General features: G+C 42.6%; 2 protein-coding genes and 1 long non-coding RNA gene across 3 annotated transcripts; 2 read left to right on the plus strand and 1 right to left on the minus strand.

Moving 5' to 3' along the window:
- Nucleotides 1-316: 316 nt before the first annotated feature.
- LOC105277199 (SET domain-containing protein SmydA-8) lies at nucleotides 317-3,303 on the plus strand. Its single transcript, XM_011335398.3, has 5 exons — nucleotides 317-702; nucleotides 788-1,346; nucleotides 1,573-1,950; nucleotides 2,059-2,394; nucleotides 2,634-3,303. Exons 2-5 carry the CDS (start codon nucleotides 919-921, stop codon nucleotides 2,947-2,949), a joined length of 1,458 nt encoding a protein of 485 aa, XP_011333700.1. The 5' UTR covers nucleotides 317-702; nucleotides 788-918; the 3' UTR covers nucleotides 2,950-3,303.
- Nucleotides 2,981-10,994, minus strand: LOC105277198 (protein NDNF). Its single transcript, XM_011335397.3, has 7 exons — nucleotides 10,640-10,994; nucleotides 6,923-7,053; nucleotides 6,277-6,571; nucleotides 5,533-5,776; nucleotides 4,945-5,178; nucleotides 4,619-4,777; nucleotides 2,981-4,229 (listed from the first exon to the last, which is right to left on the minus strand). Exons 1-7 carry the CDS (start codon nucleotides 10,903-10,905, stop codon nucleotides 3,861-3,863), a joined length of 1,698 nt encoding a protein of 565 aa, XP_011333699.1. The 5' UTR covers nucleotides 10,906-10,994; the 3' UTR covers nucleotides 2,981-3,860.
- Nucleotides 10,995-13,028: 2,034 nt separating this feature from the next.
- LOC113561618 lies at nucleotides 13,029-14,814 on the plus strand. Its single transcript, XR_003406309.1, has 3 exons — nucleotides 13,029-13,064; nucleotides 13,680-13,819; nucleotides 13,941-14,814. It is a non-coding gene; the product is annotated as an uncharacterized LOC113561618 (long non-coding RNA).
- Nucleotides 14,815-15,562: the final 748 nt, after the last annotated feature.

Consider the following 15,562-nt stretch of genomic DNA (forward strand, 5'->3'; position numbering starts at 1 on the left):
TTTGTGATAGTCTGTGTACCGAATCTGATGAACATCGTTAAATTAATCCCATCTCCTCCTATTATAGGTAAGATGTATAATTATTAGAGTCTCATCACGTACACGCAAAGGAGAAAACATATTTACTACGTCATAAAGTGATAACGAGATTGTGTTGTCCCCTGATTTGTATCATGTAGGCACGTTTAATAATAAATCGAAATATTATCTAATTTGCATTCACTATTCCTTATCCTTCGACTCCATATTAATTTCTTTCGATGCAATCATCGTTATCAATCTGATTAATTTATTATTCAAATTATTTAATTAAAGAGATTAAAGATTAATTAAAGTGAATATTTATGAAAAATCTTTTTTTCAATTAAGGAAATAAATGCAAATATTTATGTTAAATCTATTAGAACGTTCGACGTATATGCATAGGTAGAAAAATCTTCATTCCTTCACGAAAATAGTAGCGCCTATATGTGCGGCCGTCCGGTCTATAATTAAACATTGCCATCGCTCTACTGCCGGTTGCTCAGTATGATAAAGTTGGCGACTGGTGTACGACGTTTCCGTGATAAACGTTCTGACTTTGACTCGAAAAATTGAGAATAAAGTTAATAAAATATAATAAAATATAAGCACTCATGTGTGCGCCCGCGCGCGCGTCTGACGTTGCTCAAGCGTCATTCTACAGCCTCGTGTGAAAGCGCCGTAAGTATCCCATTACATAAAGCTCTAAGACTGAAGTTCGCAAGGTAATCTATACAATATACGTTCGACTTGCGTTTTTCTTCAGCTTCATCTCCTCCGCCTCGCAGTCAAATTAATTAAATCAACGGGTCGCAGACTTTAAATTAAAAAGCTTGAAGTTGAAGATAAGTTGGAGATTAAACCGACTTCACCAATAATCTCAGGAATTAATTGGCCATGGAGACGGACCTGAGTCGCGGTGTGTGCCCAGTATGTGGTAAAAATGCCACGCTGAAGTGCGGCAACTGCAAACGCGAGTTTTACTGCGGCAAGTCTCATCAGTCCCGGGACTGGCCGCGTCACAAGTCCACATGCTGCGCTTGGAGGATAGATCGCGATCCCGATCTCGGACGACACTTGCTGGCGATCAGGGACTTGGCACCGGGGGATGTAGTTCTCTCGGAACCGCCTCTGGTTTGGGGACCGTCGATCCACACGACGAATCAACGGCTCTGCGTCGGCTGCGGCAAACGGTGCGACGACTTCAATGTGAGATGCGGCAAGTGTTGCTGGCCGGTGTGCAAATCCAATTGCGAGGGTCTGTCCGACAAGAGGAGGCACGAGTTGGAGTGCGCGCTCCTCGCGCGCGCTAGAATTATTCCCAGGTATCGCGTGTCCCGACGCAGGTCGATAATTTTCAGCCACTTTAAGCCTCGAGACTCAATTAAGAAAATGTTTAATGAGGAGACGGAGGTTTATATTTAATAGTGATTTGTATCGCGCGACGTGAAAACGTTAAACGCCCAAACGTACTTCTGAAGATGGTCATTTCTCAAGTCAGACGTGCCTTCGCTCCACCATTAACTTCGCGATTCACGACTGTGCCTGTAGATGCGAAGTTCTTTTGGTGATCCGTATGCTGATACTGTGGCGCACAAAATCGAAACGCTGGACGTCCTTGGCCAATCTGCAAAGTCACGAGGACTCACGAAGACCCGGCACGGAGGCTCACGATGAAGTGTTGGGCATAATTCAGCATCTCGGCCCGCTCTTGACGATGGCATCCGACTGCATGGACGTTCTACCGAAGATTTGCGGACTGATTGATGTGAACGCGTTGGAGACCGTGCCGCCGGAAGGTTCGGTGGCGATTTACGAGACCGCTTCCCTTCTGGAGCACTCCTGCATGGCGAATACGCGACACAGTTTTCATGTCGACGACAAAGGCAGACCGCGCATCACGGTATACGCGGTCACGTCTATTAAAAAGTACAAAGCATACATTTTTATTCTGTTTCTCTTTTTCAAACATTATCTCTCGATTTTTAGAAAAAAATTTATTATTGATATTACTATCATCGCAATTAATATTTTCAGAGGGGAACACTTGAGTACCATGTACACTCACGCGCTTTGGTCTACCAGGGCTAGGCGAGAGCATCTCCTTGCCACAAAGTATTTCGTCTGTCGATGCCAGCGTTGTTCCGATCCGACGGAACTGGGCACGCATTTAGGGACGCTAAACTGTCCTTGTAAAAATGGACTTATGTCGCCAAATGATCCTTTAAACATGAACACTGATTGGTCCTGTAACACGTGTCCAGGAATAATCACATCCTCGGAAATTGCACAGTTGATAGACCGATTGGAAGAAGAAGTTACGGAAGTTATGAAGCAGGCGAACGAATCTATCCTTTCCGATCTTCTCTCAAGGTAGAGCAATACCTTTCCGTTCAGTTCTCTTAATTAAGAATTAATTATTTTAAATTAATAATTTTTTATTCGCATTAATTCATAATTAATAACATTTGTAACACTTAACATTAAAAAACTTAGCTACATAGAATTAGAATATTAAAAGAATGTGAAAAGCATCTTTTTCGTGTTGCTATTTGAAAGTTATGCGTTTTATTTTTAATATTTGAGCACTAAACAACGGATTGTTGATTTAGGCTGACGGTGTTGCTACATCCCGGCCACCAACATTGCATATCTGTGAGCCATTCATTGATACAGCTGCTGCCGGCAAGCGATCCACGAAAATTAGACTTGTGCAAGCGTATCATGGATACGGTAAACCGTTTGGATCCGTATGGGGCGCGTTTGGCTCTTTACACAGCGGTCGTTCTGCGAGAACTCGCAGTCTGTCCTGGCGAAGATAGACAGGTTCATCTCACTAGAGCAGCATCGTTGTTAAAAATGGAACCACCGAATTCACCTGGCGAAAAACTTCTCCGACTTATTGAAATGGAACTTGGTGGATCTTAACTGGTGACTCATAATAATAATAATAAGAAATTAGGAGTATGCTGCACTTTTATTATTGAATTTATTATACAAAGTATAAAACAATGAAGGAAGGACTTTTACGATTTTTATTACGAATCTATCTAGTATACGAAAAAAAGTTTCGCGTCATTGCTCGTAAATTATCATTTACTACTTTCCCGAATTGATTTACCTATTTCCTCGATTTCAAGTTAATTTACATCCACACATTACACGTACGTCAGTGTACCTATTTGGACTAAAAAAGGCATACGTATAAAAGAGCTTAAAATTATGTAAGAATGTACATATATGTTATACAAGTATCAAAATATACGTTGATGTATACGTTTATGGTCACTTCGCATTTATCGCTGATTGTACGTTTGTAAATCGTAAAATCTAGACTAGATGACTGTGCCTCGAAATGCGACTGCAGATAATCCTCAAATCCGCAAGCTCCTCATCAGCCGTGTTATTTGTACATTTAATGTAAAATTTAATTTAATTCTCATTCAACATTGACGAACGGAACTTTAATGATAAAATGAAATATTTCATACACAGATAAAATAAAATGTTTATGTAGAGGACAGTTACTTTAAATATCATAAAATATTTTCTCGTATTGATTCTAAATGCAATTTTGAAACGATATACTCGCATGTGAGAGACTTAAGAACACGATGCTGGATGTGGAATACGACTTTTTATAATATATTTCTGAGATTATAAAAAATAAACTACAATTTCTTCAATTCTCGAAGAAAAATATTGTGTGAATATATCACTTATTTAATATTAAACATTATTCAGCGAGAAATAAGTGGGCCTAGGAGTGACTAACGGTGCTCGGGTAGATTGTCGTCGCGTCGCTCTTACAGTTCGCTCAATAGGAATCATGATTAAGATTACGTGACGCAGGAACGTTGTGTGCGCACACCTAGCAATGGATAGGACAAGGACTGGCCCATTTGCTGCGCCGTGACCTGCAGGAGGTAAGCCTTGCCGGGCTGCAGTCTTTTCAAGGTGAACGTCAGCGCCTTGTCCTTCGGAGGGTCTTGCTTCTCCTCGCAAACCTCGAACGTGTACTCGGACCGTCTGCGCCGATGCAATCCGCACTGATCCGGAACGGTCGTGACACTGGCCAAGGACGACGAACTCCGCAACTCCTTCACCAGGATGCAGTATTTCGCGGTGCCAGCCGATTCCACGCCTATTGTCACCTCGTGACAGGTCCTCATGGCGCGGTACTCTTGCGGCGGACTTTTATGCGGTATCTGCACCAAAAAGTGTATTACCTAATTCTTCGTTTCTCAAGTGAATAAGCATTGAGCAAGAAGAGATTGAGCAATAGTGGAAAGAACAATCAATGATCGACTCTTTTGATGAATTTTACATTTCTGAGACTGCTTGAAGGATACGCGAGTTGACTATCCGAGCAAAATGCTTCTTTATCCAAAATGCTTCTGTAGAAATAAAACAAGTATTAAAAGCAAAAATTTCTTCTTTTCTTATACTGCTCTTCTACTAGAAAATGATCTACTGGAAGATGACCTAAGAGTAAGAAGTTCTACTTACAAGAAGATGGAAACGGATTAAAATGCGAAACAGGACACATCTTACACGAAATTTTATGTGAAAAATGGATTCGTCCAGTCTAACATACTTGCGGATAAATGGTGGCTGATGGCTCCTGCGTGGCCAGCACTTTTATGGTGGATACTCGGATCAGTTCTTGCGGTGTAGTCGATATACGTAACGTGTACGTTTTACCGGGCGGTAGGGGAGGTACATGCAATGAAGCATATCCAACCACTTCTTTTTCCTATCGAATTATACGATATGCATTTACACGCTTATATACGTGTCTATCTTGTAAGAAATTTTATTATGCTCCTGTATATAATCTATTGTTAAAATACTGTATCATGAATCTAAATGAAATGAAGATTCATCATATTTGATCGCTCTCTGTGAACTTTTGATTCTCACCCGTAATATGCCTTGCCCGCTTAATTTCGCCTTCACGATGCCTCCGCCACAAGGGAGTATGTGAAAGGTACTCGAGGTGTTGTCCGGTGGGCGATACCGAAAGTTGACGAAACCGTCCGTTTTTCGGAGATTAGCAGTGGTGTAATGACCGGTGTGTAACATTAACTCCGGAGTCCTCTTGAATCTAATAGAGTCCGTCGCGACTCGATTGGAAACGTTGTTTCGAGTGTTCACCTGTCGAACGAAGGTATCATTTTTCATTGGTAATCTAACGGCAAATGAACGAAATGTAATGCAATGTATTTAAATCTGCTATTTCACGAAGAATAAACGTGTTCCCCATGAAAAAGTTCAAATGAATCCTTTTCCTCACATAAAAAAAGATTGTGTTTAATCTAATAATAATCAATCGTAAGGTTTTACATTTTTATAGTTAAGAAATTTTTTCTCCAATGTCAGATGTTCTTTTTAAAATGTTCCAACATATCTTATACTTTTTTTATTACTATTGAAATTAATTTTATATAACTTATGCAGTTTTACGAAAGTTTTAATCGATTCGATTCGATAATACGACGGCAAACCGACCACATAAAGAGTAAAGTTGTACGTAGTGTCGTATCTCATTTTGTGAAGCGTCAGCTTCGTCTGCCGCACGCAGTGCAGTCCTTCCGGGATGCCCCGGCGATGATGCTCCTTCGAGGAAGAGCCGGTTCTCGCCGAATGCGGATGAGCTTTCAGAACTTTCTGAGCGGCGCAGAGTGTCGACGGGTGCAGCTGCGAGCCCGAAGTGACAGCTAAACAGTAGCTCGAGAGATGAGGATCTACATAACTGAAAAAACAAGCATCCGAAATTGCTATTATGACGAAATCCATGATGCGATCAACACATGGACCTATCACATATCTTGTATCAAGACGTATGAACATGATAAACAAATATTGTTATTGTCGCAAAGTATTATATCCGCTATTCAAAGATGTGATATAATTTTATTTGCTGTTAAAAGTAAATCCTGCACATTTTTCGTTTTATTCTGATTGATCACGTCTTCTTCATTTCGTGGCATTTGGATGTCTACAGAAATTTTCATCCATGTTGCCAGTAAAATTACCAGTCAACACCACGCGTGACACACTATCTTCTCTGCGGAATCTTATGAAATACTAGAATCCGCGCTAGAATCACAAATAATTCTATTCAAGATATATTCTTCACAGAAAGAAACTCCATCTCAAACTGACAAAAGAGAATCATCCATTATTGATTTCGCTATATTTCATGCCTATCTGCAGATGAAGTCAACGCGTGCAAAGGGAAATCTCTAATACCTTTTGTTCCAGGATACCGTCAATCGCCGTTTGCTTCGTCGTTGCTGAAACCTCAGCGAGCGATGTCGATGTCCCTTGTCGCTCGCGTACAAGCCTGGTATGTGATCCAGGGCACTGGATGTCGCGTACAGAAGCACGGTGCCGGGCGATCGTTCCGTGGACTCCACAGATTTGATCTCGAACCAGTAAAGACCGGCTCGCGTCTTTGGTATCGTGAAATTTTGATCCTCCGCACCTTCGTACGTAAAGAGAGGAGAGCCCGGCTTCAGGGTCTTCACGGGCCACCGCGTTTGCGCTACGTGGTAAATTGATTCAGAATCATTCGACCGCGCGCGCGACTTGATGGTGAAGTTATAGGAGCAACCGATTATTCAAGCTTCATCGTATTATCTACAGATGACTACAAATAATACTTTGTGCCGTTTCTTGTGAAGACGTATCTTCATGCATTATCATTGTTCTATTATCTTTAACACTCGCAACTCAGCAAACTAAGGACGTAAAATAAAATAAATAAAAATAAAGTAAATAAATAAATTATTGCTAAGATAGCTATGAATAAATAGTATTTCGACATAACAGATTGCACAGATCTAAAAGTTTGAATCGCTTCAGCTATCAAGAAAGAAAAGAGAATTTCACGTACATTTCATTCCTTCCGCTTCCTGATCATTTTCGGGTGGCTCCACGTAACTGACCGTCCAAGATATCGGGCCACTGCACGGGCTAACGAGTAACGTGAGGGGCGGACCTTCCCGTGGGCTTAGGTAATAGAACCTGTAAGAATTTCATCTGCAACCAGTTTGATATTGGTGTTCGCGGCACGTTGAACGTACGCAAACGTGAAACATGTGACGGCGCACTCCTTTAAAAACCGTCGCGTCGCAACGAACATTATATTCTTCATATTTCGATATTCATAAAGAGGACCGTATCTTCCCTTTCCTTTTTTCTTTCCTCACGATTTCGACTCATTTCCGACACCGCATTCCATGGATCGCAAAGCGCGTTATCGCAAAAATTGCCGCCGACTTAACCCGGTTGCGCATCGCTCGGAAGCCTCTCGTAACTCGTTATCATAATCAGCGTCGATCGGCAACGTTAATCCGCTGGAGAACACCGTACCGGCGGATGTTGATCGTAATCAACATAATTTCTCAGTAATCGCCGCAATCTCGAAGTCACGCAACACGCATACACGTACAAGCACGCGTGTGTGCATATATAAATGCATTTTATATATATATATATATATAAAATGCATATATGTATGTATATATATATATATATATATATATATATATATATACATAATCGAAGCCACATCGTGTGCCGTTATATTTAGCCACAATGTTTGATCGGACTGCTACAATCTTTTACCTCTCTCTTCTTCCCTTCTTCGTTCGTTCCTCTCTCTCTCTCTCTCTCTCTCTCTCTCTCATTCTTCCTTACACGAAAATTACACTGGTTAACTTTACGCCTGGACGCTGTTGCTCGTCTTCTGCCGCCCCCGCTCTCCTTCACGCCCTTCCTTACATCGTCGGGGGCACCCTTTTACCTCTTTTTTGCGGCGATGTCGACTACGCGCGCGGTTCAACCCGTTAGCCTCCGAGCGTCGCCGCCGTCATCGTGTCGTCGTTCGAGAGGAACGTCGGGACGCCGCCGCTGCCGCCACCGCCGCCGCCGTCGCAGCCGCCACACGTGCTCCTCTCGTTTGCGTCTGGCGGTGAGACAGCTATTGTAAAATTAGCGTCGGGGCACAATGCCGGCGTCGCGGCGTCTGGGGTCGCACAGCCGCGACCCCCGTGATCTAAATCCGGCGTGGCGAAGTCGTCCTGAACGCGAAAGAGAGAAAGAGCGAGACGCGCAGAGGCCCGGATTGATCCTGTTAGTCGGTCTGTTCCGTTCCTCCGCCTCTTTTCTCTCTTGTCGCGTGTCTGCCGCAAGTTTCGTGGAAAATCGCGACCGAGATAGGTAGGACGCTTTACGGCGCGTGGCGTCGCTCGTTCTCTTGCTCCTGGCGCGCGATCCACGAGGGGAGCGACCCTGCGGAAGGTGCGACACGCCGGATGCGTCATGAGCATGATGCTAACATGGACATGATAGAATTGAGAGAACATCTACTTATTTAGATAATCGTCCAGTTATTAAGTCAACTTTTGAGCAAAGTGCTTATTATATTTGCAATTGTGATTATTTGCTCACGCGAAGTTGAAGTATGCGCCTCTTTAAAAAACGTAACAAGAATTATGAAGATGTAGAATGACAAATAATTTGATTAATTCTTCTCCTTTTTCATTTTAGATGTCGACATACTGCAGTTAACGATTGAAGATAAATCTCTTCCTCGCGAAAAGACTTGAAAGATCGTTTTCAAGTTTTGATCCTTTCAAAGATGCTGGCTGGCAGCATTTGTAGCACGCGAGACACCTTACGTAATACTTTTATCTTAAATTTGACTTTAAAATAACTGACTGCATTAGCACATAAAAGACATCGTTTAACAATAGAATCTGCACGGCACGTGGTATCGCTGACGCTGTGAAGTGTTACGTTCTTCGCGTGGCGTTTGAAGATATCCGAAGTATGACGATCGAGGAAGTGGTATCTATATTAATTAATAATAATAGCTGCGTTCGAGATTTGACAGATTTAATATTATTTTGTTATGAAGACAAAACAATAAAGATTTGTCACCATATGTGTATGAAAATCCTTAAACTTTTAAAGAAAGGATGTTATTCTGTACTTTGACTTCGGCTGGAGTTTCGCGGAAACCATCTGATAGAAGGACTTTATGACGCGTAGCGTCGCGACGGATCGGACCATTAGACGCCGGGTGCACATTGTAAGGGTGCAAAGGAGCACGAGGACAATAACGACGAGCGAGCAAATTTTATCGTCCGCCACCATCGTGCATGCAACAGTCTCGCGAGAGCAGCTCTCGCACTTTCCCTTATCATCGAGAAACTTCAAGCAGCTATCTGCCACGCTAACAATAAATGGTCATTCAGAATTACCTCTGCAGCTTTTAAGCGCACGTAAAAACAAATAATTATCTTTATGACGTCTGCAATATATTTTATCACATTACAGTTAACAGTTTATTTACTCGTCAATCTTATCTACCAATTAACTTTAAATTGAATAGAACTTTGTCATTGAACATTTACAGATCCAAGAGACTGTCTTTGTGGAAAAATCTAAATTTAAAGGAAATTTACATTTGAATGTTTATAAAAGAACGAAGAAACTCACAGTTAAAGACTTTAAAGTGTTCTTTGAGCTTTAGAGCGAGTTTCGTGGAAATAGCCGACTGATAGCATGACTTTTATGGCGCGTGTCGTCGAAACGGCCTACATCCGCTTTTCCCGCGTGCGACGTCGCGACGCGCCTCGTTATACATCTTGCTGTATCCACTGTGAGTGAACGAAAGTATCGGTTATAGCCCTCTGCGCTACGCGATGTGGGTCGAATGTATCGAATCGCATGCGTACGCAAAATGTGCATCGAATTACGTACACAAGCGTTCGCTGCGGTTGACAGAACGCGGCACGGGGTGCGTGACGTTACCGTAAACGTTCGCCGTTCACCCATCGTCGTATCGAGCAAACAATTTACGCGCTTAAAAATAGTTGCTTAAATATTTCGTGCCGACTAGGGATATACACGTGCAGTTTGCTTCGCTATAATTGTACACGTGCTAATTTTGCAGCATGAATTTTATCAGAAGCGAAAAGTGATTGTTACGCGTATTTAGAGTTTTTGTTATGTTATAAAAATATAAATTAAGAAGTACCAAAAGGAAATAGAGAAAGGATGAAAAATTTAATATAGAAAATTTAATTTTAATTTAAAATTTCTCAAACATTGATACTAAATAAGGACATTTTAATATTATACGAAGCATCAATAGAGCAAATTTTAAATAAACAAGGGAAATTTATCGCAAAGACGAATTAACAAATTATATTTTACGATATCTATATACATTAAATTCTATCAATAAAGATCTAATTCTAAAGAAATCCACTATAGTCCACTATAGTTTCAGCAAGCCTGATCCTTTCAACAAAAGATCCATTAAACTAAATTAAAATTAAATGTCCAGCGCAGGAGTCGCAGGTGGAACTGGCGATCGATCGAGCATCTACAGATCTAATTGTGTGCGACAGCGCAGCGTCATAATTATCCGGACTAAAACGTGCCAGCAGTTCTTCTCGGATAATTAAACGCGACGAAAGAGGAATCGACACCGCCACCAATGGAACATAGGGCGGTATCTGACTTTCCATTGCCATTCCATTTAATCCTCATCTGCACTGTCGTAAACGGTCACAACCACACTCTACTAAATACTCACTGAGACACGTTGCCGGGTCGGATTGTCGCCGGTATCTGGTACTCCGGGTGCAGCACGCCGGTCCGGTTGAACTCTTGGACGCGGGTCGGCTTGTCGACGCCAAACGGTCTTGGACTGCCGATCGTCCAGTACGGTTGCTGCTGCGGTTGCGGCTGTTGCTGCTGCAGCTGCTGCAATTGCTGCTGCCTGACGCAGAACGGGCAAGCGGTACAACCGCGCGCGATCGCCGCGAGTATCATCAGGATACCGATCATGATGCGCGACATGATCGGGCCAGCGTTGGTCCCCGGTCTCTCGTGGATAACGGCGACGACGACGACGACGTCCGTCGTCCAGTGGCGAAGGAGTTCGACTGTGTGCCGAACGAGCGAGCGAAACTCTGCCATCGCCGCCACCGCCACCGCCACCGCCGCCGTCGCCGCCGCGCTTGGGAAACCACGCCGGCGGCCGACGAAACGAAGTAACCCCTCTCGCTTCCTAATCGGACGACTTCGCGTTCGTCCTCCGTGTTCTGAAAGGAACCCTCTCTCTCTGTCTTCCACCTCGCCCGCACTCCCGTGGCCTCCGTCTTTCTCTCTTTATCCATATCGCGCCCCCTCACCTTTCTGTCCCGCTTGACCTCCCGTAGCGAGCTTGTTACCCTCTCACCATTCTGCGGACTTGCATGCTCGCGAGCACGTGGTTACCCTAATTTGCGGCGATTTTGTAAAATAATTATTAGTTGTGAGACGGAGGTGTATGTGTCGATGAGAGAGACAGCAGAAAAGGATGCATGTGTATATGCAAATGAATGAAATACGAGTCTACTTGATTTAATTCATCTTCTATTTTTGACTTTGTTCAATGTCTATTTGGACAAATTCAACAAGCATGCAAAAATGCATGCAGTCCTTAAATAAATGCATCTCCCTTTTTATAATTATTCTTCATTTGTTTTACATTAATTTTTTAATCTACATGGGAACACTACAGTCTCCAGAGGGGATAAAGCTGATCACCAGTTTTGGGACTGCGCGATAACGCTATCTAGATCGAGTTTGCGAAATTCGCGCCTCCCACCCACACCGGGGCAGCGTCTCTTCGATGAGAAAGGTGATTGTGTGTCGGCTTCGTGTACGGCGGTGGGTATCGGCTGGTTAAGGTAAAACAAGGTGGACGGACTAGAGGGGCCGGCGCGGCGTGGCGCGGCGAACGGCCTTCCTATATCAACGGGGCGCGAGGAAAGAAGGAGCCGATATGACGCGAAGATCGTGCATAGAGGGAAGTTATATACGGCACGGCGCGCTGTATCATGGACCAACCATGGGACGATGATGACAGCAGGTCTGGCGAGTGGCAGGCCAATAAATCATGGCCTGCGGTGTGGGAACCTCTGCCTACATGCTACGTGCGTATGGGCGTACGCCATCGGTAAAACCTTTACTCCTGTGCGGACCTGATCGTGGGGTGGTGTGGCGACGGTCGCCGTTATACACACGTACACACGGCGACGAGTGTACGGACACCACGAGTGCGCGCACCACGTGCTCGCCTCGTTCGATCCGCCGCGCTGATCGCAGACGCACACACGCGCACGTGGATGTGCCGGTGCGCGCGCGAGCGGAGCATCGTTATGCACACATCGCGTTATATTGTTGCGTTGTGGAAGCCAATTCGCCGCGATGAGTGACGGTCCGACTTCATGTGAAGTTGAGCCTTTTTTGGTAGTCATTTTTGCGGGCCCGCCCGGGCCCGGGCTCACGGGACGCCGTGCCGCATCGCTCCGTGCCGCACCGCAACGGAGGAGGCGTGCAACGATGGCCGCTTCGCACACAAACGGCTTACTTCCAAAAACGGCGTTGGTTATCGACGCCGAAAAGATAGGACCTTCTCTTATTTCGCGTGGGGCCAGTAGGGGTCAATACACTCAAAAAAAGGAATTGCTACAATAGTCAATTTTTATTGGCTGCATAAAAGTTTTCTGTCGCAACCATTTATTTTTTGAAACAGCAAATCACAATGTCAATCTATGATTTTAAATAGGCCAACGCAGCCAACTTTCAAAGGTAGTAAATAGTTGGCTGCATTAGGCATTTTCTTAGCTACGATAGCTTTACCGACTAGGTTGATAAGACAGTTGGCTGGACTAGCCAACACAAATTTGTTGTGTGAAGTTACGCTGCCATGTTGGTGTCGCGAGACCATCCCCACCCGCTTCCGCACGATGCTCGTCTTCATCTTGTTCAATTCATCTGTTTCTAAAAATCGGCGGTATGCAGTCACACGCACGTAGTAACTGAGTGAATAATGGCTGCGTTCCGATATTGACTGCCAGTACTGAAAAACTATAGTTTATGTCACGTATACTATAGATTTTCAGTACTGGCAGTAATATCGGAACGCAGCCAATATAACTGTGAAGGAGAAAGAGGAAGTGAGAAAGAGAGTGAGTGCGCGACCGGTGAAAAAAGTGTCTATCTCTTATACATTATGGCAGACGAGTGGACAGTTAAGCTTTGCTATTGTTTCTGTACAAATTGTAATATAACGTCGTCTTTTTGCATGGCAGCCATCCTCTGCATATTGTTGTGACCATCCGATTGCATAAACCATCTGCACGGAAAAAAATAGTTGTAATATATGAACATCTTAAAATATTGCCGTGTTAGCTACTTTTTTTATTGAAGGAATAAAAAGTGGCTAATGTAGCAATATTTTTAGGTGTATATATATTACAACTATTATTTTCCGTGCATATGGTTTATGCAATCGGATGGTCACAACAATATGCAGAGGATGACTGCCATGCAAAAATCAATTCACTGGATCAACCAACTAGTAGGCAGTTGCACAGGAGTTATTCGTTGGAGTAGCCAATTAGCAAACCGCTGCTAAGTAAATAGTTGGTTAGAGCAGCAAAGTTACGTTAATACTTCAGCCAACTTTATAGCAGCTTTGAAAATTTGCTGCTATAGCCAACCAAAATGCTATGCCATATTTGATCATCTAAATTGGCTGATGCAGCCAATTCGAGGCTACAACAGCCAACTTTTTCTTTCAGTGTAGGTAATTGGGGGAGGCTGGAGTGGGAGGTACCCATCATCGAGCTAATGAAACGTTGTTTCCTCTGGTGCTCCATTTATTCTTGCTAGTTTTCAGATGTCACATTTGTTTGCAGTACATTACTCCGTTGCAACAATTGTAGGTATACTATTTTATTTTATGTCTCTTTATGTTCGGGATTTTATATTTTTATGGTATTTTATATTTTATGTTTTTATGGTTTGTGAATGAAACGCTCCGAAACATTGTGTCGAGGAAGGTTGTGCAAATCTTAACAATGAGCTGAAGTCTTGTAAAAGACCGATTAGTTTCGGCTCCACTTTAAGAATTACCGAGATCACACACTCTGGTGTTATTGGATCCTGTGCGCCCAGCAACCTACGATTTTTATATATCGTTGTCGACGTGGACGAAAGGGAGGCAATTGGAGGATCGTAAAGGGCCCAGATAGAGCCTGCGAGGCTGACGCCCGTATACGTCGACCGAGTTCTCTCGGCCTCTTCGAGAGAAAGAGAGGGCGGGGCCCTCGCATAAATTTCCATCGAATGCACGGCTCTACGCTGGCCCGCTAGTCGATTCAGCGTCAAATAAAACATATCTTTACGAGCAAAAATGTCGGGTGCGTTATGCCAAATATTCAGTTGTTATAAACATTATTATTAAGTATCTTAAAATCTCAAATTATATCCTAGTAATTGACAAATTCCTAGGATTTGACAAATTTTTATGTCAATTATCCTACGATATATCATAAAGAAACCAATAAATTAATAAAATTATTAAATAAATTTTATATTCGTTAGATTTATGTTGTTCTTATACGTAGCTAGTGTAATAAAGTACCAAACCGGATGCAAATTTCTCGATCACAGCTGCAGAAAATCGAAGATTACCGCAGGTCAGAAAAGAATGAAATGCGAGACTTTTAACCGCAAAACGAGAAACAAAGATCGTTGTGGCTAATGCTGTCGTGCGAAATTTCTAAATTTAACACCGTCTGGAACATCTCGCACGTGCTTTCCCAGCCACAGCAAAATTGATTAATCGCCCGAATTTCGAAGTAGTCCATCATTAAAAAAAGTTTTGATTTTAATGAATAATATACAAACGGAAAAAATAGAAAAAGGTATAGATTGCCAAAATCATTTATATAAAGAATGTTACTTTTATATATTACAATTCTACAATGCTAAGAGTTAAACAATTTAATATTACGATATTAATTTATTAACCATCGTCACTAATTTCGTAAAAGACATAAAAAATATATTTTTATTTTATTTATACATAATTAGTTAAAATCTTATTGTGATTGGGTATTGTTTTTCACTCTGGCTCATACAAATAAATTGTTTGTCGCAAATGAATTACAAGAAAAGTTTCGTCTTACTTCATGGATTATATATGCTGCATCACTCGATAGGTCGAACCTCGAATGTTGGCTTCGATGATCCACCTGTGCATCGGTCTAAGCTTGCTCGGATAGCTCGCTCTTCTTCTCCGACCCTCCTGCTCTCTGCATTATGAAGACCTACTCCGCTTTAGGTGTCCACCACCTCGTAATACTGATTCTGACGGAGAACCCACCGACACCTTCCAAGTGTTACATGTGTTCAAGGTGTCGGATATCGCATTGGTAACTTTAGACCTTATTTAGAACGTAGCTCTATGTAACATGTAGCGAGTGTATAAATGCGGATAACAGAATGGCTTTGTGATAAAAAAAAGAAATAATACGTAAAATAGCTATACTTGATTTGATTACTTTGAGTATTTTAATGTCACTATTGTTATTTGTGACATGCACTTCTAATCTAACATTTATTTTATGTTCTTTGTTAATTACCGTTATCATGCGCATTGAACCATTAAGAGCAACGC

Source organism: Ooceraea biroi, chromosome 3 (assembly GCF_003672135.1).
Source record: "Ooceraea biroi isolate clonal line C1 chromosome 3, Obir_v5.4, whole genome shotgun sequence".
In the NCBI taxonomy this organism is placed as follows: Eukaryota; Metazoa; Arthropoda; class Insecta; order Hymenoptera; family Formicidae; genus Ooceraea; species Ooceraea biroi.

Coding starts and splice junctions, on each gene's coding strand:
- LOC105277198 (XM_011335397.3), bottom strand. CDS start 10,905: ATGTCGCGCATCATGATCGGTATCCTGATGATACTCGCGGCGATCGCG. Junction 5,179..5,532: donor ACAACTTTACTCTTTATGTG/GTCGGTTTGCCG, acceptor TTCGTTCGACAG/GTGAACACTCGAAACAACGT. Junction 4,778..4,944: donor GCGGGCAAGGCATATTACGG/GTGAGAATCAAA, acceptor ATAATTCGATAG/GAAAAAGAAGTGGTTGGATA.
- LOC105277199 (XM_011335398.3), top strand. CDS start 919: ATGGAGACGGACCTGAGTCGCGGTGTGTGCCCAGTATGTGGTAAAAAT. Junction 1,347..1,572: donor CGCGCTAGAATTATTCCCAG/GTATCGCGTGTC, acceptor CTGTGCCTGTAG/ATGCGAAGTTCTTTTGGTGA. Junction 1,951..2,058: donor GCGGTCACGTCTATTAAAAA/GTACAAAGCATA, acceptor TAATATTTTCAG/AGGGGAACACTTGAGTACCA.